Here is a 23024-nt window from a genome sequence, read left to right as displayed (position 1 = left end):
ATCCCCTTGCTTTGGGCTCCCCAGGGTACAGGTGCAGACGTGAGGGAGACACACGCTCCTTCTGGCCTGCCCTGAGCTGCCTGGGCACAAGCCAGCTCTGCTCAGGGAGCTTGGTGGCTAAGTTGGCAGAGGTGTGAGCCCAAACCATACCCCATAGATTTAACTTATAATTCCCCTTCAGTCAGGGGCTAATGACATCTCGCTCTTGCCTCAGACATCCTCCTGCTTCATTAAATCCAAAAAGCCCTTAAGAACAAACCAGTGAGTCAAGGAAACAGGTGTGTCTCGTCTGAAGGCAAAAACCGGGCGCTGCAGGTCAGTAAATCCTTCCTCTGATGAACAGGTCTGAAAGGCAGTCTTGTCCATTTAGTGATCATCTCCTGGGAGTACAGACTGCACCTCCTCCCTGTCTGCACAGCTGAGAACTCGCTGTTCCAGGGCATGGAATAATAGCACCATTCTGTTTTGTTCTTACCTTTATGTCTAAGTGAGCCACTCTGCAATTGTGAAGGTACTGCAATGCTTCCATTGTGTCTCTTATGTAAAACGCCACTTTTTCCTCCATAAGTTCATCATGGTTCATCAGATAATCTAAGAGACGACCGTCATCCATCCTACAAACAAATCAAACCCTGCACATGAAAGATCACATGGTATCTCTAGGAACAGTTAATATTTGAAAACAAAGTTGAAATGGAAACTTCATGACCTAAAAATGGAGGAAACTACAATGCAAGATCTGATGAGTATTTAATGATCTCTCAAGATACCACAGGCCATGGTAGAATGATTAATCCTCATTTGTTATCTCTGGTCCTTGACAAATTTAGCAACAGTCTTAAAGTAAACTCATTTGCTTAAGGATGGATTCAATAGACAGAGGCAATCCCTTTGAAAACAGAGCTTCTTAATTATTTGGATTCATCTATTTATTTATAGAGCTGGTTGCATAATGCAGAAAAAAAATCACTGACATTTTTAGCTGGTAATATATTCTGTGGGAAAACTAACCCAATAAAAGTTTTCCACCTAGTTTTATTCATCTGTACCAACAAATAATCAAATAGCCCAAATATACTTTGTTGAACACACTGTAACAAAGACTGTGGTTGTTACTTCTCCTTATAGATGCAAGCATGGTTGCTACACAGGCCTTTTCACCAAGAAGTATTAGAATGATGTAGGCTTTATTCTAGCTGAAACATATTTATATAAAAATATATATTTACTTTAAAAGTGGACAAAACTGCCCAAATAAATCTAATGTTATTCAATGGGACAAACTAACTGTGGACACAATTATCCAAGCTTCACCACAGTAGAAAGCAGTTTTATTTGTCCCTCTGAATCTTATTTACTGTAAAGAAAAGGCAGTGGAAACTCTGCAGAAAATGGCTATTTTCATTTGACATCACAATAAATAAAAAGCAGATGACAAAATCTTTGCCCTGTTGAACTCGGAGTGGGTGAATTTTATCCTTGGCTTTAATAGGGCTGTGATTCCTATCCAGACACTTGAATTGCAGCTCTGCGTACTTACAGTTCCAAAACTAAGATGTAAGAAGTAGGAGACTCGTAGGTATCGTGGATAGTGATGTACTGAGGATGCTGTAAGTGCTGTAACAAAGCTGCTTCGTGTGCTGCCTGCTCTTTCTTTTTCATTTTTTTACTAATGAATTTTACAGCAACATCTTTCCGGGTGGCTTTGTGAACGCATTTCTTTACTATGGAGAATCGACCCCTGAAATGATAAAGAAAACAGAATAATGAAGTGGCCGCATGAATAAATCATGCCTAGTTTTCAGTGCAATAACGGAGTGATTTTCTAAGTGTTATTTCATTCATCACATTAATATTTCACAAGGAATCAGATTTAACAAGTTGTTCATAACCTTTTCCAACAAAGGCCCTCCGTCTTTTACCCTGGGTGTAGAGATTCTTTGGGGATTAGCAAACACTGAGAGCAAATGGTGTCACTTTGCTTTGTGCAGCCATGCTGATGTCCTCTAACAACCTCCCCTGGGTTCAATTTGCTGCCACTTTTACAGATTCTATATCTTTTTTTTTTAGCTTTGGTCTCCCTTCTCCGGTTGCTTTATTAGAGAGACCAAACTTTCTCAGACAAGTAAAAGAACAGCCTTATTAAATAATCACTAACCTAACAGTTTGTCTCACCTTTTCAGATGCACAGTAAGAAATTAAGAAAAAAGCTGTCAGGAAAGCATTTAGGAAGCTCGTACGGACTAGTGCCTAGTACCGTTCCTGAAAGTAAAACACCCAGTGCTGAACTTGGGCTTTTACTGATACATCATTCTATTCTACACAGAACCAGAATGACTCCTTTTAGCCCAAGAATTACTGGTCTCTGACCACTGAGCTGAAGAACTAACTGCATTAACCTGAATTGTTTGCATGCCCCTTATCTGTTGTCTGCACAGAGCACCAAGGGATGACAACATATGCAGCTCCTATTTAGGCTCCTGTTCAACTGACCCTCCTAATCAGCAAAGCTTTGGCGTGTGATTTAAGCCAGTCACATGCCCAAGCGCTTTGGCAAACTCAGTCTTTGAGGTTAAGCTTATCCAGAACCAGTAAATTGTCATGACTTCAAAAGATGACATCAAATCAGAGATGACAGAGGAGATACCAGCTTCCAGAGATTTGGCTGCCTAATAGTTCACTATTTTGCCAAGTTGCAATCCTCAAATCAGAACTGAGCTTGAAACCCAAAATTTAGTTAGTATGTTAATCAGTATCTAATGTGCAATGCTCTTTGAAAGGAGCAGCATTTTCAGGCTAACTACAAAAGAAACCTAAACTCTCCTCCAAGGAAAAAGCTTCAATCCATTGTTTGAGTGTTTTATTGCAGTGATAAGCAGGGTTAATATTACCTCCCAATCTCATGCAGCTCTGCATAAGCAAGGTCAAAGTTTTCCTTCCATGAAATAGTGGCACCATCAGCAGCAGAGTCTTTGAGAGAATAAAGAACATTCAGAAAGTATAAAGACAGTTTCCTGAGGAATATAAACAGCATATTTTAAAGTTATGTGGGACTATATTACTTAAAATAGGAAACATTGCCATTAAGAGTCCAGTTTCATACTGCTCAGGCACAGCTGCAGTGTGTTGGACCACTAAACGCCAGAGCTCGCCAAAGAGAGGTGTGGATAAGGTGGACTCAAATCTGTCCTTGCAATTTTGCGCTGAGAAGGGCCACACAGACAGTCTAAGGGCATGTGTGTAACTAGGAGACAGAGCTATGCTGTGTGAGCTCTTGTACCATCCAGCACAGGCTATCCAAGCCAGTCACAGACCTGGTTACACACTGGAGCTGCTAAAACATGGGGAAATGTGGGGTCTGCTCACAGCACTGTTCTGAGTGAGCTGTACCCCAAATTCCTGCAGCACTGAGCATTCCTATTCCAGCTGCATTGCTCAAGGGGGTATGTCCTGCAAGTGGAATTGCAGCCTTCCAGCTGGGCTGCCCAGCAGAAGCCTCTGGTGCAGCCAGCATTGCTGGAAAAGCAGGGGAACACCAGCCAGGACACAGAGCCTGTTGTGCAGAGATAAAGACATGAAATAGTCTTGGGATACAAAGTAGGGACCTGCTAGGAAACTGAAACAGCTTTTATGGCAGAGGGCAGCTGTGAGCCTGGATGGAGGTGAAGACATGACAATGGTGGCAGGAGCTGGCTATTTCCCAGGCTTTTTCTTGTATTTCTACCAGGTCCAGGATCTGTGTTTTTATTGGGATCCATCAAAGCACACCATACAAATGGCACAGATGGACTCCTGTGCACATCAGCCCCTCCTTGCCCTGCCCACTCACCATACTCCGGGAGCCTCACAAATTCAGATGGGTCGCTGGGCAAGCTGATCCCCCAGGGATTGCTGGCACTCACTCGAAACTGATACTGGCAGCCTGGGGCCAGGTCCTCAATGACGAGGTATGTGTCCAAAGTTGAGGCTACTGACTGCTGCCAGACCTGTGAGCCTGCATTTACCATAGGGAGAGAAAGAGAGCTGAAGGAAACAGTCTCACTGCCTGAATTTAGGGCAAAGACTTTCTCTGCCCAACACATCCTGGGTTTTAACCCTGAGAGGTTAAAATCTACAGGGTTTTTAGGAGGCAATGTTACAGCAGACTGTTACACCAGAAATGGATCACAGGAAGCTATATTGTGTTGTAGCCACCTTCCCATCTGGCTAAATGATTGAAGAAGGAAATGCCCCTCAGTTGACTGATGGAAAAAGTGCAGCCCAGGGACAAGCTATCTCTCCAGCTGTGTGCTGGGGCTGTGTGCTGCAAGTGATGTCTCAGGGCAGCATGATAACACAGAAGTGGAGGGTGATTTGATGACAACTCTGCTATAAGAGAAACAGTAGCAGAAATATTGCAAAAAAAGCCCCAAAACCATGGTCAAAGGAGTCCCAGATGAAGCTGAGATAGGGTGTCAGTGCAATCCAAATGCTTTTGCAGATGAAGATGTGGTGGCTACAGTGACAGCTGCAGCTGCAGGAGGAGAACCAGCTTTCTGAGGCTTAGTACAGGTATCTTGCAGATGAGCAGAATTGCAGCAAAGAAATGTGTGGCTCTCATGTGTTTCTGCTCCTATCAGAAACAAACCCACCAAAGCCTAATGTGTGGTATCCAAAGGAGCAATACTTCACTCATCTGTACAGGGTCACAGAACAGAAAAGGAACCCTGGGACACCAAGCCCTGTCACAGACTGTGATTTCTTTCAAGAATATATAAAATTTTATCTTTAGTAAATTCAGGGCCTTTTACCTTTATGTTATTTACCATGACCCATATAGTTTCTGTGCACTGTGGACAAATTCTGATTGCCAAGTCTCACAACGTCAAGTTGGTTTTACAGGGAAGAGTCAGTTTTACCGGTGGAGTGGGAGGAATACTGAAAACTAAAACCACTGCTGGGTTTTTTGTTGCTGTTTGTTTTGGGGGCTGTTGTTAATAGAGGAACTTTTATTCTCTCACAAAAATGCCAGTTACACTGATGGCACAGTGAGGACCAAAGGGAGAGTATTTGCTAAGAGAAGGAATTAATATGATGGAGTAGTTAGGTTTGCACATTTACTACATTTTTGAAACACGAAGGGTTAAAACCAGAATCCATATACCTAAGACAAAATTTACTGCCCAGGAACCCTCACGCTTTTGCAGGAAGAATGCAAAAGGAATGTTAATAATTTCAAATGCCCTTTTCAAGAGCCTGTGTATCTTGGGAAAACTTCATTCTTCCAGGGAAAAGGATGGTTGGATTTAAGAACAAATGGATTTCAGAGCTGAGCTTAAGAAATATACAGGGATCTGCAACTCTATCCAGATAAAAAAAATAATAAAGCTGATTTGGTTTTGGCATTCCTGGGAAGCACACACCAGAAAGGATGGATATCTTTCTACCTAGTGGTAGGATGCAAATGATAAAAGGATACCTCAGTGATGGATATGTTTTAGCTTAGCACACTTTACTTGTCATAAGTGACTGGAGAAAACAGAAAGGTCTGTAATATATGAGAGATTGGACTGGATGATAGAAGGGCTTCTTTTGGCCTAAGACTTTGGGATCTGTAAGCTACAACTACTAGCACACCAGTGGTGGTAAAAATGCTTTTGGGACCTTTTGTGACATAAAGGAGACTTACTTTGTTCTCATTCTCTCAGCCACAGGGCACAGCTCAAACCACTCACCTTCTTCTCTGTACTCCACAGTGTAGCCTGAAATGGTGCAATTGCCTGTACTGGATGGTGGGAGCCAGCGTAGAATCACAGAGGTGCAGCTTCTCTCCTGAGCAATAGGACGGTTTGGGGCAGCTGGGACACCTTGGGAAGAGAAAACAAGCACCAAGTCCAGCATCACATCAACAAGTGCTAGTGCTTTATTCTGAAGATCAGGTGCATCAGGTACATCAGGTCACTATGGAGCAGCTGCACCTCGTAGAGGGAGCACTGTGGTTTACTCTGGCACAGCCAGAGGAAAGGCAGTGTCACAATCTCGTTCACCTACCACTGAGGGGCTGGTACTTCCATATTAGCAGCCAGGAGAGAAGCCTTGCTGCATCAACATGGTCCCACAGTACTAGAGCATGGGGGGAATTTCTTCTTGCTCACAGCTGGTGGTCAGCTCACTGTGAGGCCTAGAGAGCTCCCTGTAAGACCAGCCATGAGAATCACCCCTGGAATGTAGAGGATCTGTTGGACTTCACTAAGTAGCAAGCTAGGTTTTGAGGGTGGGGAGTCCGTTGCCATTGAAGTGTCCAAAAATGACACAAGCAAGGAATTCAGAGCTCTTCAGTGCGTATGAGGCTTTGTGTGCTTGGCAGCAGATTGACAAATGACCAGTAATTCTTCTGTGCTTTGCTTAGTGCTCCCTTCAGCACAGGAGTAGTTAGTGCAGCCACTAACTCGCTTGGATAAATTGGGGAAATTATATCTCTAGGGCATCTGGTGAGGCCAAACAAATTGACTTCTAAATGCACATGACACTGCTGCATCTGTAAGTCTCCAGTTAGACATTCTTCTCTGGACCCTCCCCTTCAAAACAGCAGGCACCTCTCATCTCTCATGCTATCAGATCCCAGAACATTACCTCCAAGCTGGAGGTAATGAGCATCAACTCCTTATGTCGTATTTATTACAATTAGATGGGTCACTAATTACAATGCTGAGAATTCAGGCTTGGAGACATGTCTCTGAGTTGAATCCTGCAGAACAGTTCACCCAGGCCAAATCCTTAATTCACCTCCTCTATCCCCTAGAGAGAGGTGGAGGTGGAAAATTGGTGTCACTGGATCCCAGGTCCCCCTGCTCCAGGCGGATTCTAAAGCCCAGAGCTTCCCGCAGTTAATTGGGGCGTCATCTCCCCAGGCACTCAGCAGCCCAAGGGAGCTGAGCTTCCCCTGGCCGACCTCACCAAGCCCCTGAGAACAGCGCTATGAGCAGGATGCAGGAGCTGAACCAGTGCCAATGCATTTTCATTTCCCAGATGTGATGTTTATGATCAGACGACTTAATCAAGCACAAAGAACATGCAAAGCCTTCAGCCATCAGTGGGAGCTGTGGCTGAGGAATGGCTCTGTGATTTTAACATCTCAATTCACCTGGCACAGCTCCACATCCGGCTGCCTCTGCACTGGCTGTTCCTGTGTGCTCTCAGCCCCCAATAAGGGATCCTGTACAGGAAAAATCCCACATGTTAAGGTCAGATGCACTACCTTGGACTTTGATGGTTGCAGAGGTTGAGGCGGTTCCGTGTTCATTGGTTGCCACACAGGTGTAAATACCACTGTCCTGAGGCATCAGGTTGCAGATCTTCAAGGTGAGCTCTCCGGACTCACTGTGGATGCAGGAAAGCCCCAATTATAAAGTGCTGCTTCACTTGCTAATGGTTTTTATACAGTTCCTGCCCTGCCTTATTACAAACACACAAATCTTGTTAACTTATTTGAAGGAACATCCCCCCAGCAATTTGGTACCTGAGTACAACCCCTCATATATCAGGATCAGGCTGTTAATTAAACCTTTGAGGAAAGCTTTGGTCCAAATTGCCTGCCAGGCAAATCTGCTTGTCTGTTATGGCCTCAGAGGAGGTGATGAAGGATCACTCAAGCAGCAAGCAAAGTTGAGGAGTTGAACATTTCCTATGCATGTGTAGAGCTGTATGCTTAGACTCCATATATGTGGAAAGATCTCCTATCTCAGAATCTTTCCTATCTCAGGAGATGCTGAGCTGCTGTACCTCTGCAGTGAAGTCCAACACACACCAGACAAACTGGGCTTCCTGCAGATGCAGAAAGCAGTCACACAGCACAGGGTGCCTGACATTTCTGGGGAGTTTCGGACCCCTGGAGCATGTGCCATTGATGTTATGTTGCTGCCAGGCCCCCATTCGGAAGGCTGGACATCTCATAAGAGCTGGGGATAAAGAGCACAGCGCCGAGTTCGTGAGAGACGCTCAGTCTTTGGGCCAATCTGAGAAAATAAACAGCTCTGCAGAGTCTAGTGAATTTATAGCAGGTCTGTTCATAGTCACTTTGGTTTCCACATTTCAGTCTTCAAACATGCAACTTGTGGGAGTTGGCCCGAATTAAAGGGTTTTGCTTGTGTAACTGCTATAGCTGTACTGGAGACCCAGCTTAGAGCCAACAGTAAGTTCCCTTGATGGCAAAACTAGGCTAGTTCTCGAATGCTTAATCTGTCGGAAACTGCAGAAGGACATTGCTGGGATAACTGTCTGGACACTGCAGCTTTTGCTGGTCTGACTGTACTGGTTTAAAACAGGACAGAAATATCCTCTTTCCCTGCAATCCAGACACTCGTGCCAGCAAGATCTGTAAGAGGCACTGCTCCTCTGGGCCTCTCCTTGGCAGGCAGTGTCTTCACTGGAAAACGTATATGAGTAACAAGACAATACAAGTGCTGATAGTGCACAGGGAGCCAACGCACAGACAGAGGACTGTGATGAAAACCAGAACCCTGTATGGAAAAATCCCCCCATCCCAACCCCAGCCAGAGCCTGAAGATAAGGCACTGGCGATCTACTAAGTAATGGCTAAAGACAATTTCTGATGCTCTGGGGCAGTCACATAAGCAAATGGTCTCTGAAGAAAGCTCCTGATCATATTTAATTTTTTTTTATTGAACATGTAAAATCCCTTCTCTCTTAGTGTTCATTTTTCACTTTCAGTGGCTTTGTACTTCCTGGATTCATTTCAGCCTGAGCCAGAAGCGCTGAAAAGTTCAAATGAAAGATTGCCTCCTGGAGATTTCCACTGCAGTTTGGCCCAAATTGCTTATATAAGCTTATATAAGCTGCAGATGAGCATCCAGCATCAGGCTGTTACCTGACCTGAATTCAACTCCAGATCTTTCTGAATCTTCCCAATGCTTATTGTAAAGATAGTTTTCCTCCTCCCTAGCCAAGCTGGAAACATCACGACAAGCATCTTTCTGTCCAAGCACAGCCAGATGTAGCCTTCCCAGGAGCACATATGGGCTTTTTTAGGAACAGCTGAGGAAATGCTCAGAAAACTGCAGGAGTTGCCACCTCTGCCCATAAGATGAGAAAATGCCCAATAATAGTATTGCAAGCTGGTGGGGGCTTGCTCTGCTTGAGTCCCAAAGGTGAGCATGGCATCAAAGTCAAGCAGAGAAACCCTAGCAATGCAGAAGCAATATTAGCCAAACTAGCAGGCTGTAAGCATTCTGGCTTCTGGCTTACAGCTGGCTCAGGAGGTCAACAGGAGCAAGCTCACATCTGCCAGCAGCACACTCAGCTCAGGAAACAATAGGGCTACCTGAGCCCCAAAGTCTGACCCTTTCTAGCCAATGTGTGGTGCACCCATGTGCCTGTACACCATGCCAGACTTGATTAACTGCATTTCTAATGAGTCTTGTAGCTGGGCTGGTGCCATATTTGAGCAGAACATGACCATCATGACCAGCTATGTTGGGATCCACAGGCAGGACCTTACCAGGATGACACCGTGTAACTGGCTGTGCTGTTGTCATTGTCAAGAATGTTTTGATCTGGTCCTTTCCAGGTTATAGTTGGTTTGGGTCGTCCACAGACTTTGCATTGCAGCATCACCGTGTCACCAAGCAGGCAAGTGATGTCCACTAATGGCACAAGAAACTCGGGAGCCACTGTAAAAAAAAACCCATGGGGACACACACATGACACCTTTTATCTAGAGGATGTCTAGAGTCATACAAGTCTAGAGGATACATTACAGGACCAACTATGGGATCTGGGTCCCAAACAGGTGGGGGTCCTGGGATTATTTTACCAAAACTCCCCTTCATTAAAAGCCAGCTGTCAACAGCTCAGAGAAGGAGGTAGTGGGAACTGTTCACCCTCAGCCCTGTGCCCTGGCAGGAGGATGAGACTTTGTGAGGGCAGGTTCAGCCTCTCCCTTCAGAGGGAGGGTTCAGCCTCTCCCGTGGCCCTGGGCTGTCTGACTGAGCAGCCAGCAGGAAGCCCACTTTCCCTGGGGATTGAGCAGTGGAGAGCTGCCTTTGCTGCAAATGCTGCCTTTGCTGCAAATGCAGGGTGCAGAGCATGCTGTGGCACCAGAGTAAATCACAGCTGCTGCACAGCTGTCCTTAACTCACCTTCTTGAATGAAATTGGGGTTGATTATCTGCAAAATACAAAGAGATAAAAGCATTTATTTTCTGGATGGTAACAAAGAAACATCTGATTTCACAAGGTGATGAACCTGACCAGTACTGCAGAAGCACAGATCAGTGGCAACAAGTGCCTTCTAACAACCAGAAGGTGCAGCAAGCTTTACTGACAACAGAACAGGCCTGGGCACAGCTGGGAAAGTAAAGGAAAGCTATGGCTTCTTCAACTCTGATAAAACATCACAGGTAACAGGCAACAGCACCAAGGCTGAGGAGGGTGGACGTGCTTTCTCTTTGCCTGGGTGATAATGCTGAAGCCATCAACTCTTCTTCCCAACTCTTCTTGTGCTCCTCCCACGCCTGGCTCCAGACCTGTGTTGCACAGCACCTGCAGTCACCACATACCTGGGGCATGTCATGAATACTCTGGCCACTAACCAGGTTTGGGGAAATGTCTTTTAAATTCTGCTCAGCTTCAGGAAAAAAAAAAAGTAAAGCACTAAACCAGAAATACTTCATTTTGCCCACTGGTGAGGATCTGCAACAACTCTTGGTTTATCACAGTGAATAAAAATTCACTCATTTCACCGGACTGCTGGAAACTTTCCAACTTGAAACTATATTTGAATAACAAGGAATTATTTTATCTAACTAGTTAATTGATCAAGTTATCAAAGGCTTGAAAAGCTAGTCTCTCTGTGGTCTCTGTGTGCTAACTTTATTTCCATGTAACCCTGGTAGCAAAGTAGGGAAAAGCAAAGACAATGCCACTAAGTTCTTACACACAGAATCAACCCTACCTAAATTGTGGTTACAACAGTATAGGGGTTTTAGCCTTCTTAACAGTTTTAATAATCTCATAAGGCCTTGTTATTAAAATTCAAGCTAATAATTTCATATCAAACACCAGAAAAACCCAATGTGGTTTATCTCACCTTAAATACCTTTGTTACTATTTATTTCAGAGCTATTTTGGAAGATGCCAATGAAGCAGTGACCTAATTCGTGGCCTGACAAAGCTGATGGGAGGTTTTTGCAGAGGCTCAGAAACCAGGCCATGAAATAGAAGCAAAAACCATTCAAAATAAGGTAGATGCATCTTCAAGATTTATATTTACATTTTGGCTTTATAAATAGTGTTCCAAGGTGAATGGCTCAGGGTGCCATTCAAGGAGGCACTTGGGCATATTCAGGTTCACTTTGGTTCCACAGCTCTTCTTTATAGCCCCAAGCAAAGCTGTGGTACCAGCACTGAGACCTCAGGCTCTGCTTTCCCCTATCACCACCACAAAGCCCAAATGAACTGGGCATAACATGGACTTGCCCCTCACAAATATTCGTTTTTTCCCCCACAGAAACATACTTGACATCAACAAATTCCTTTCCATTTGAGACTGAGAGCTTCCTTTGTCCTAGCAATAGGCAGAATTTGATCCTTTGGGATACATCTACAGGGAACAGAAGGCTCACAGAACCGGCTGAAACAACTAGTCATTGCCAGTGCTTTACACATGGCACTCCAGAAACAAATGGAGGCTGCTGCTGGCTGGCAAAACGGGTCTCAGTCCCGACCACACAGCCAGTCAGTCTGTACCTGGTGGACAAAAGCGATGGTTTGGACTTCCACATGCTCCCAAGAGTGTTGAGAGATTTTAAACACATCATTCCCAGCATCCTGGAAGGAGCAACCTTTATCTACATCCCTAGAGAAAACTTTTGGAGCACTATTACTATAATTAGAGCTTCTTATTTTTTTTAAAGTCATGTTTGGGGCATCTCTGCAGTGGGGAGGTCATGCCACCCTTGCAATGGGATGGCATGGTTTGGCTCAGCTGGCAGGAGCCTGAGCAGGTGAGAGCCAGCCCAGCTCTTTGGGTCCTGAGTCAAATCTTCCTCCTGCCTGCACCTCCTGGCCCTGGTTTCCCAGGCAGTGGGAAGCACGAAGTCCCATCTGAAGGGTGCAGCTGGGCACTGACGCCAGGACATGAACCTCTGGCCACCCAGCCCAGAAACCTCTGAAAGGGTGAGGGACTCAGAGGCAACAACTGTAGTTCTACAGGGTCCAGAACTCACATATGGCCCCCAGGACCCTGCAGACAGGAAGAAATCGGGGCACAATGGGGTACTGGATGAAGAACATCCTCTCTCCCCTCTGTGCATGGGAAGAAAGAGAGATGGATCTCAAGTTGTATTGCTCACACAAAAGAGCAAAGAAAGAAAAAGCTGTTCTGTGGATACCATTGCTTGCCACTTTCCCTCACAGAGATGCCGTCTACTTTTCAGTAGTACTTTCAGTCTACTTTTCAGAGTAACCCCAGGCATCAGCTCATTTGCACATACATCTTCATTTTTGTAGTGTTTGGCTTAACTGAAATAGAGATCCATCCTCTAAAGCTCTCCCCTTCCTTCCCTGCAGCATGTACTAAATTCCCTTATTATTCACTGATCTCCATCCCTGTAGGATTAGAGATCAGGAGAAAGAAACACCCGTAACACTTTATATTAATTTTATAACTCTAAAGGATTCATTAGAAGATGCAACTACAATGATGAATGTAATGAATGTACCTACAAATAAAGAATTCTACATTTCTAGTGACATCCAACGTACAATAATTTATAATAATTGCCTTACCGATGTTTTTTTCACCATGGGAATAGCAGAAATAAAATTATTACTGCTAGATAATATTGGAAGAGTTTGTGGGTAAAATTTACGTTTTCTCTCCCAAAACTTCATCTTTTAATTAATCAAATGTTACCTAACAAAACCCCCACAGCCACGTCACAGCTTTTGCCTGCTGTAAGCTTAGAAAAAAGTAAAAGTCTGTTTGCATGAGAATGTTTAAGTGCTACCAAAGCACATCACTTAATTCGGGAACAGGATTTGGTCTGTTTTGAAGGAAGGGGTCAAATGATGGGGTGAGAAGGGTAGAAATGGGAAAGCAAAAGTTCACAGCCAGATCCACTGGTTCACACATTTGCTCCCAGGCCCTGGGGGTTTGCTGCCTCTCTCTGCAGGCTGGCCGGGTTTCCAGGCTATGGGTGGATAGCAGGAGAGAGCAGCCTCCAGAGTCCTTCTAGACTAAATGCGAGACCTTTGGAGACAATTTCTTCATTTGCCAAATAGGTTTTTAATTCCCATGGGTGGAGAGGGGGCTCCAGAGCGTGGCCTCACTGCCCTCAGAGGATGGGAATCACATACTGCTCGCACAGAGCCTCCTGCTGGTGCCAGGGCTGGTTTCCCTGGTGGATGCACTTGCCAAGTATCTCTTTAAAATGATGCTCTGTACAAAAAGCTATATGAAAAGATCTTAAAGTCCGTGGAAGTAACTCTTCACAATTCTCTTCCTCTTTCTTCCTCAGGGATTTGCAGAGAGATGAAAGCCAGGCCAGGTTGCTCTGAAGAGCAGAAATCCCTGTGGGTAAGGGCCCAGATGGGCTTCTGGCAAGCAGGGTGAGGTGCTGTGCACTGACATGGTGATTATGGGCAGGGGGTGCAGGTCCCCTGCAGCCACTGAGGCTCAGGGGTCACCACATGCACCTGCAGCACATGATGCTGCCAGGGATGTTTGCATGGGCAACATGGTGGGCTCCAAATCCAGGTGACTTCTCCCTCAGAAAAAAGGATCTGAAAGACTGCCCTCTCCAGCACGTTTCCCCCCTTTTTAAAGCCCCTGCCCATCCTTGGGAGCTCCCACACAAGATGAAGGGCAGCAGTGGTGTTTGTGGGGATGCAGGAGTCCTGGCTTCTGGGCATCACTGCCTCAAGGAATGCCCTGCACTGCTTTAACAGGTGGAAAAAACCCTGCTGGATATGTGGCTTTTGTGGATTTTTACTTCTCTCTAAAAAGCAATATGAGGCTCAGTCCTGACAGCCATAACCTGGCCATGGGGCCATAAGCAGAGGAAGGTGGGCCAGGGTCTCATGCTGACAAAGGCTCCCTGAAGAAATCCCAGCAAACACCACCTGCCCCAGTGTGGCTGCCAGTCTGGCCTGTGAGCAAACAAACTCACTACCCAACATGAAACCTTCTCACACCATCTTCAGTGTCAGTCCATACCATGCAAACACAAACCCTAAGGGATGAAACTTAGTTGGCAAAGCAGGTAGGAAACACAGCTTGCTCTTTTTTCTTGGAACAAAATTTTAATTGAAATGAGATAGATTTTTTTTTTCCACTGGATGAAATACCTGTAGCTTCATCCAGCGTAGGTGAAAACTTGCAAGGCTCCCTCCACGGCCAGGAGAGTTTCTGTTTCCCATACAGTGAGAGCTGAAAATGGAAACCCTACACAAGGTGATAAAGGGAGAACATGAAAGAGCCTCTGCTCAAATGATGCGGGGTCTAACACTGATCAGGCAAAGACAGGCAGCTGGAGGGAGGGGTGTGAGATAAAGAAATGGGAGATGTTTCAGGGTTATTCAATAAAAAGTCAGAAATAGACCTTCCTTCTCCCTCCTCCAGCCTGCATGGTTTCAGGACTCAAATCAAGAAAGGCACATGAGACACGTACTTGAATGCCTTTGAGGACCTGCAGGGATCTAAGAGACTTAGATCTATGTGAATTAAGTGTAACTCAACAGTCAGGCTTTAGAAAAGCGGCATGGGTGCTTCATCCAACAACTCAGCATTCTGCAGTATTGGGCCACTTTTTTCCTCATTTCTTAAGCTCATGTTATAAAGACAGAAAGGCATCTGCAGCAGTAACTGCCAAGTCCCCTTCCAAAGCGACTCCAACTGCCCTAATTCTTAGCAAAAGCTTATCTTTCATTTGTGCACACATGCTTTATCTGGTGGGGAGTGAGAAGCCACTGGTCCCGAAATGCTCTGAAAGCACAGCTCGGCTGCCTGAGAGGGTTCTCACCTTGGCCAGAGTTTGCTTTTCCATTGCAGAGAATGTCCTTGCCATTCCTACTCCACTTCCCTGAAGGAGGCTTATGCCCAATTCAGACACACCAATGCACAGAAGAGTCTTGCAGATGCCTGTATTTTTCTGATGCTATGTTTCAATCCAATTTCAGAGGTGCATATCAAAACCAGGAGTGAGAACATTTCTTTTTCCCCCAAAGCATAAGGCTAGGCTGCAAACCAAGCCCTCTGAAACAAGACCTGTGCTTCATCTAAACAGCAGAGGGCATGTTTACTCCAAGACAAGCAGCTCAGCATTTTGTAAACACTTCATGGCACCTCTTGGTCACCGAGTTAAAATAAAATATTGACACATTTGCACATGCTGATAGTAGAGTCAGCATCATATTCCTTGCTCCCTTACTCAAAAAAAAAAAAATAAAAATTAACGATTCCCAGAAATTAGTTACAGAGAAATTAAGCCAACTCCAATTTGTAGGAAAAGATCTATCACTCATCACTGACTACGTCAACTTTTACTTTGAGACTTTTGGGGTGACAAGCTCATGGTGTTACCAGCCTCTCCTTCCCCAAAAGAGAAACAAATTAACAAGAGGAAGTTCCTGATAAAATGAGCAAATAAGGATTCCATCACACATGGATAAATGCCAGCAAAGAAAAAATATAATTTAAAATGGCATCTGGTGAAATGTCCCATGGCATCAGCCTTTTGGCAGGGATGGGGGATGCCTTCTGGCACCCAAGCATGGATGGGCTCAGCTACCTTTGAGAGTGATGGGAGAAGCCACAAGGAATGGTGACTGCTGTACAGTCAGAAGACCTCTCATCCTCATCAGATTCCTGCTGCAAGGCCTTAATGGCTGGCTGCTTCTATGGCTGAGGCTGTTGGATGTCTGTACTCCAGGTACCACTTCATAGCACTGTACCCCTTCCTGCACGTAAAGTGTTACATCTTGCTTTTCCAAAAGCTAAACCACCATGTCTGTGCTGCAAGCTCAGGCTATGTCACACCTGGTGAGCCACCTTCCTGATCTGTCTCAACAATCCCTGGCTACTCAGGGCAGGGCAGCAGCACAGTGGTGTTGCCCATGGAGGCTGTCCCAGGGAAACATAGGGAGTTCTCAGGATTGTAATCATTCACACTGTAATAACAGGTCAGGAAAGGCTTTCTTTCCAGTAGTGTACAAGATTTTGCCAAGAGAGTATTAGATTTAGAGTATTTAGATCTGCTCTGGAGATGGACAACCTCAGGCAGGGGGTGAAGGTATTTGCCTAAAGCACTTGGGAATTCTTGGCCTGAGCTGAGTATTGACTTGGAGCCAATGCTGTATCCACCAAGCCGTTACTTACTCAACACAGTATTCATCCTTACAGGATGTTTCCTAGTGCTTATCTTGCTTTAAGTGTCTCTGAGTAGTTCTAAAACGCTAAAATGTCATTAACTGAAAAAAGCAGATTAAGAAGCCCAGCATATGTACCTTGGCAACAGCCCAGCTCACTAATCTAATGATGGCATGTCCAGTGACTCAGGGCAGGCCTGGGTTTCATCTTTCCTAACACAGAGGAACAAACACTACAGGCTCAGTGACAGACATGTGTCCACCAGCAGAACTTGTATCGCGCTGCAGTTGGAGTCCTGCTGTGCAAAACAAGATGTGTGGGGTCCATCCCAAAGCTGGGAGAAGCTCCTGCTGGATTCAGTGAGATTTAGCTCAGTCAGACCTTCAGACTGCTGGAAGATCATTCACTTAGACAGGAGAGGTAGCCCAATGGGATCTGCACAGCTGACTTATGACCCCTTTAGCATTATCAAAACCCAATGAGACTTTACGACACAGAATTGTAGGACAATTAGTTGTGTCACTGTTCAGGACCCCAGACTCAGGGGTGGATGATATTTGCTGATTCACAAGGGCATACACCTTATTCCCAGAAGTGGAGTTGTCTGTCTCTGTGCAATTAACTACAGACATGTGGAAAGGGAGTCTCCAATCTTCCTTAAATATAGGTTACTCCTATCACTCACGTGGCTACACATGTTCCTTAAGTGCCTGCTCCGACACTCACATATTTAATAGATGAGTTTGTGCCTTCTGTTTTGTGAAACTACAGCATAAAGCAGAAAACTAGAGGTAAAAATCAAACTTCATTTCCACCCTCATGCACTTTCATTACATATTAATAAACAAAGAGGAAAAAAAGCCAGTCATCAAGAGATACTATTTCTAGTTAAAGCTACAATGAATGGGAAGTTCTCCGAGGCCAGCATGTCTCTGTGTGGGCAAAACCCCAGTAATGGCATTTTTAGCTCCTTTAAGCAGTGTCACCCAGAATTTCAGTTTCCTGCTCTCATGATGTATGTTTTCCACATTTCTTTCTGACTGTGTGTCCCCTTGAAACAAAGGCAAAGTGCTTCAGAAATCTGGAATCTCCTGAACAGAATTTACTGTGGTATTTCATAAATAGCAAGCCAAGCAAGATCTGAAAAGCCACAGTACCTGAGGGACTTCATGGATAGTATGACCAGCTTACCAACTTCTTACACAGTGAGTAGGTTGGAGGCAAATTGCACCGACACTTCCATGTAATTAATAGGTCTGCTTTGCATTTAGAGACTGCTCTCTCTGTTTCAGCACTGGGTGCACGTTCTCATGCATAGTGGGAGGAAGAGGGATGTCAGGGGTGACAGTCCTATAGGAGAAGCCAGGTGACTTGCCCTGTTATTACCTGGCTGTAATGACAGCTACAGATGACTCCACCTTAATGACACAGGAAGGGCCTCATGCACCTCTGAATGTTGATGGCTGGGACACAGCACTCCCAGTGTCTATAAAATCCATCACGAGCCTAGACAAGTGTGAGGACAAGGTCTTCCTCCTCCTTGGGCAGGTGGTCATGTTTTCTCCAACTGCCCTGGGAGGTCACCAATGGCTCTGCTGGGATGTACCATGCAGAGCAGGGAAAGGAAAACCAGGTGAGATGGTGATGTTCACTGCACACACAGGCTGGGGTGGAGGGGCAGCACAGCTATTTAACAGTTATTTAAGCCTAGTACACAAAGCCTAGAACACTGATGAAGCCCTGAAGCAGACTCAGGTGGTGGAAGTAGTTCGTCTTGCCTCTGTTTTAATGAGAAAAGACTTTGGCTTCCAAGGCTGTAATAAAGGTAATTTCTTGTAACACATTTGAAAAGGAGAATCAAAACACTCGAAAGGAAAGGAAAGGGAGAACAACTATGGCTCCCAGTAGGTGAATACCCCAGACCTTTACAGATCAGACCTTCTCATGGCCTCTTCTAGGTCTTCACGAGCATTTAATAGCCTGTCCTTGCTTTGCTCACTCCAGATGATTTTGTTTAGTTTATACTGGATACCAGCAATCCCCTGCCCCAGGATTTCTTAGTCAGACCAACGAGCTGACCACACTCACTCCAGGCTGCAGATGTACTAAACTCAGCACAAGGCAAGGGCCACACTGCTCCTTGGAGGACAGTGTGACCTTAGCAAGTCACCCCCACAATTGTTCTCTTAATTTCTCTCCCTCTGCCATTTTAAACATTTGCTCAGCCCCAGAGAGTTTTTCTCAGAAGCCAATTTGAGCTTTCCAAGCCATGAGGAACAGTGTGGCTCCTGGGGACTTCAGCACAGTGACACTAGCACCTCCAGCCAGTGACCTGGGAGATGCAGGATGTGGTTTCTGAGTGTAAATCGAGTCATACACCAGGCACATAGTTACCCCCCCAATAACAGATTGATATCATAGCTAAGACTTCACATTAATGTCTTTTGATTTAAATAGAAACGCTTTTTTCTCCTGAACTTCAGAACAGTAGACTGCACCATGGTAAAAACCCAAATCAAACAATTAAAAAGACCCATGTGGAGTATGCTGGAACTAACCAGAAATGCCAATACTGTAGGACTCAGATATGCCCACTGGCAATTTTAAAACATCTGTTTTTCCTCCTATTGAGCAAAGTCAAAACACAGAAATCCTCTTCAAAAAGAACAGTGATTCTTACCCAGCTCTGTACAATACACCTGTGTCTCAGCCACCTGTTACCCCACAGGACAATTTTCAGTGAGTGAAAGCTTGCACAGACTCCCATGCAGTAACTGGGCACTGCCTTTTAACAAACACATACATTTCTCGTTGTTACCTGTGACTGGCAAAACGCTCTTTGAAAATGTAAACACACCCCTGAGAATAATGCAGCTTTAGTTGTAAGGACAATTCAATCTCCAGGATGTCAGCTGGGTCAAAAGCTTTCCTTTAGTACACATCCCAACACAATTAAAATAAAAGCAACCTTTCAGGTTAACAGCTAAGGTGGTGCACCTGAAAACACTTCTCCCTCTTCTTTTTTTTTCCTTCCAGGAGAAGGATCAGCTTTCTTTTGCAGGATGTTTATAGTGCAGCCTGGCTAACAGCATCCGGGAGATCTGCTAGGACACAGATATCCCTGCTCTCCAGTGACCTGGCCTGTCATTGCCACAAAACTACTACATCTCTGAGCCATGTCTTTGCCTGTTTCAGCAGGAACCTCTTTCAGTGTTGGTACAATGTATAGAAATGCTTGGCGTGGTCACTATACACAGAAAAAAAAATGGATCCTGCAAGATATGGACTGAGAAGAACCAGATATATAACTGTTCATGATTTTAACCTCCTTCAGGCTCTCTCAACAAGGCACTCCACTAGAACTGGTGGTTTCACACTGGAAAAAGAGTAGCATAATGTACCATGACTTGAGTTCATCTATTTGCATCAGCTTTGCCTGTGATACGAGTACATTCACACAACTGTTTTACCATTGTCCTTCAGTACTCTGACAGAAATGCAATTTCCCACTCTTTTAGAAGAAAAAGGAAACATTGTCTTTTCTGATTTTCTAGATAGTTTAAAGCGCTGGTTGTGGTAGAACAACATTTGCTCCAATGATTTATAACAGAGGCCTGACCAGCAGCTCAGCCAGGGCAAGGGTTGTTTTTAACATAAAAAGCTACTATGTTTATCAGAGTTGACACACACGCATTATTGTTGGAATGAGGTACCAGGTGGAAAACAGTGACTGAAGGTGACTACACGAGCCTCTAGCTCAGCAGGAGCTTGTTCCTCAGCTTCCTCCACTGCTCCCACCACAAAGGCAGCCCAAACTCCAGCCCTTGGCAAACCCAGAATCGTCGCTTTGTGTGACTCACACTGAACTGGCACACGTCTGCAAGTGATACAGATCCACCAGCTCCCCTTTCAGTAAAGGCATTTCAAAACGGAAAATTTTCTTGGGAAAAAAATAATCACAAGGATGATTGTCTCTACCTCCATGCTAGTATTGGGGTCAAGGTCATCACACTCTGATTCCTCTGAGCTGTTTGTCTCCTTGTTTGGCAGCATGAAGAGGAAGAAAGAGAACAAGAGATTAGAAAAGAGATTGGTTAGTCAGGGCAGAGCAGCACAGTTGTGAGCAGCATGGAAATGGGTAACAGTAGAGAAAATGCTCCTTAAAAAAAACAAACTAAAAACAAACTGACAACAAAACAAGGGAAGCAAGGGCAAAGACATGCGTTTGCCAAAGAAGCAGCAGTGATTCTGCAATTTGTTCAGGTAGTAAAAACAAGGAGGAAGCAAGAGGAAGAAGAACTGTGCCACCATGCTGGAGCAACTGCTTCCCGTGGGCCCAGTCCTTCCTCGGCGCTGCAGGGCGGCTGCACCGTGGGTGTGAGGGCACCTGGGTTGCAGTGGCAGGTTCCTCCCTTTGCACATGCCAGGGCTATTTCACTAGGCTTGGAAGACTGAAAGCCTCTGCAAAGGAAAACACTTAATCATGGGTTCTTCTGGAGAGAGGTGGATCCAAAGGACATGCTCAAGTGCTTTCCTGAATCAAGGCTGGGCTTTGGTTGTGTCAAAATCACAAGTGTTTGCTTGCCTCTGTTTCCCTCTGGGGGGAAAGCCCCAGATGAGTCCTGAGCAGGCCTCATGGTCGGTATATAGGGATTGATCCTCTGAGTTGGAGCACAGTAGTCAGGCACCCAGAGCAGAAGATGGAGCTTAACCCCACAGTTCTCAACCTTTTCCATACTGGGAGATCTCAGAGAGAGAGAGAGAGAGAGAGAGAGAGACGCAGACAAACATACACACACACACACACACACACACACAAACAGACACACACGAGACCCTCTCCTGGCAAGACAGAGTCAGCATCTCTGCCCTGTCTGTTTAACATGGAAAGAAAAAGGTCATTGAGACCATCTCCTTGGACCAAAAACCTTAAGCACCTCAAGGTTGGGAACCCCTTATCTTGAGATGTGGTGAAATATTGGCCTAAAGAAAACTCATCAACTTCAGCAAGGCCATTGGTTCATCCAGTGGCTTTCTCACTGCCGCAGCTGCTCTGATGGAGCTGCAGATTGGGCTAGATTAGAGGTCAGTAAATCACTAACGTCCCAATTTTAAGCTATTTAACCACGTATATAGTTGGGTTTTTTAATGAAGATTACTTACTTGCATGTGGGATGCCAGGAAAAAGAAAACAAAAAACAAAGGCTGCATTTTATCTTGCATGCAAAAATCCTGCTAAAATGGATACTACAAAAAAAGGAAAAAAAAAAAAGGTAACTAAAGTTGAAAAAAAAACCAACAAAAAAAGCAAAACCCAAACTCAAAATTGCCGCCCCCTCCCTCTCTCAGGAGAGGGTACTATAGGGGGTGGAAAGGATGGGAAGCAGGAGAGCAGCACAGAGTTTTCAGATGGCCTTACTCACTTTAACAGAGACTTTGTTTCCCAGAATATCCTTGGATTTACGTGGCCCATTGGCTTCATTTTTGCCACTGCTCTCCTTTTCCGCCCGCTTTCTCATGCGCAGGGTATGCCATGAACATGACTTCCTGTTGTACCAAAAAACGCAGCAATCAAATGGCGAATCATAGAAGGAAGGAAGGATTTGGAAAGGGGAACCAGCATCCACATTTGCAATTACTGCAATTCCCTAGAAGGTGAAAGCCCCCAGCAATATGCCTGTCTTAGTCTCAGCAATGAGAGTTGAAGTTAAAAACCAAAGAGTTCTGCAAAGCAGATGTTGTGCCACAGTTGCTGTTCATATGCATGGAGCAGGAAAAAAATGTCCATGATGGAAGCATAGGCAACTAGAACTTGGTCATCTGGTTTCAGGGACTTTGTCACAAATAGAAATTTATTTCAATTTTGCTACAGTTAAAAGACCAATCTGGTCCTCAGTCTTGTTGGTTAAGAGCAGTGAAACAAATATAAATACTTAAGAATGGTCTTAGTAGATTACTCAGTACAACACACAAAAAAATTTAAGAAATTCAAGGTGTTGCTTGCTACATGTTGCTCAGAACACAAATAGTTCAATAAATAGGAGCTGCATCATTAACTTTCCAAGTCATTTCCTAGAATGACGTGTTCTGTGCCTCTCAAGACCAAGAATTTCCCATCTGATTTTGCCAATCCACTTAGAGAGGACATCAGTCAGCCCATGGGTTTTGGCTAGCATCACAGCAGGCACCATTTCCAGTACATTTTTCACTCCTTTTTACTGTTCCTATGACCTTATTCTTGGAAAAGAACAATAAAAGACCATGTCACCCTTTGTAAGAGCAATGCTGTGTTGAAAACAGAAATTGCATATCAAAGCAGACATAAAAAATTAAGAAAAAAACAAACCAGTTCTGGATATGGATTTCACTTGGTTTAAATAGTGGACAGGTTGGGGGGGAATTTGGGAAGGGGTATGTTGTCTAAAACGTAAAGCTCTCAAAACAGCAGGGTGATGAGCTGGGATCCAGGTTCAAAGCATCTGCCCTCCTTCGAGTCATGCAAATTTGATTTGCATGTTTAAGCCCAATGTTTGGCACATGTCACGTCTACAGTACCTTGACACATTTTACAAAGCAAGTTGCATGTAATCCAAGGATCACCTGCGATGCCAATAAAACGCAGTATGTTAGCAAGGTAGGACTCAAAGGATGCCCCACAT

The 23024-nt window shown here is 44.8% G+C and overlaps 1 protein-coding gene across 6 annotated transcripts in view; it reads right to left on the bottom strand.

Moving 5' to 3' along the window:
* The window catches only part of KALRN (kalirin RhoGEF kinase), a 508531-nt gene that overhangs the window by 7493 nt on the left and 478014 nt on the right, over positions 1-23024 (bottom strand). For all 6 annotated transcript variants that reach the window (XM_039381883.1, XM_039381881.1, XM_039381876.1 and 3 more), the window contains 10 exons: positions 21789-21912; positions 20344-20403; positions 10137-10164; positions 9497-9668; positions 7238-7359; positions 5715-5846; positions 3830-3994; positions 2892-2970; positions 1541-1741; positions 476-614 (listed from right to left, as the gene is read on the bottom strand). In XM_039381883.1, the coding sequence (XP_039237817.1) occupies positions 476-614; positions 1541-1741; positions 2892-2970; positions 3830-3994; positions 5715-5846; positions 7238-7359; positions 9497-9668; positions 10137-10164; positions 20344-20403; positions 21789-21912 (1222 nt within the window). The remainder of the gene's footprint in view (positions 1-475; positions 615-1540; positions 1742-2891; positions 2971-3829; positions 3995-5714; positions 5847-7237; positions 7360-9496; positions 9669-10136; positions 10165-20343; positions 20404-21788; positions 21913-23024) is intronic.

This window comes from Pipra filicauda, unplaced genomic scaffold (genome assembly GCF_003945595.2).
Source record: "Pipra filicauda isolate LSUMZ 115617 unplaced genomic scaffold, ASM394559v2 scaffold10_size6260569_pilon, whole genome shotgun sequence".
Classification (NCBI taxonomy): Eukaryota; Metazoa; Chordata; class Aves; order Passeriformes; family Pipridae; genus Pipra; species Pipra filicauda.
The sequence above is the reverse complement of the archived record's forward strand: the minus strand, read 5'-3'. Positions and strand labels throughout refer to the sequence as shown.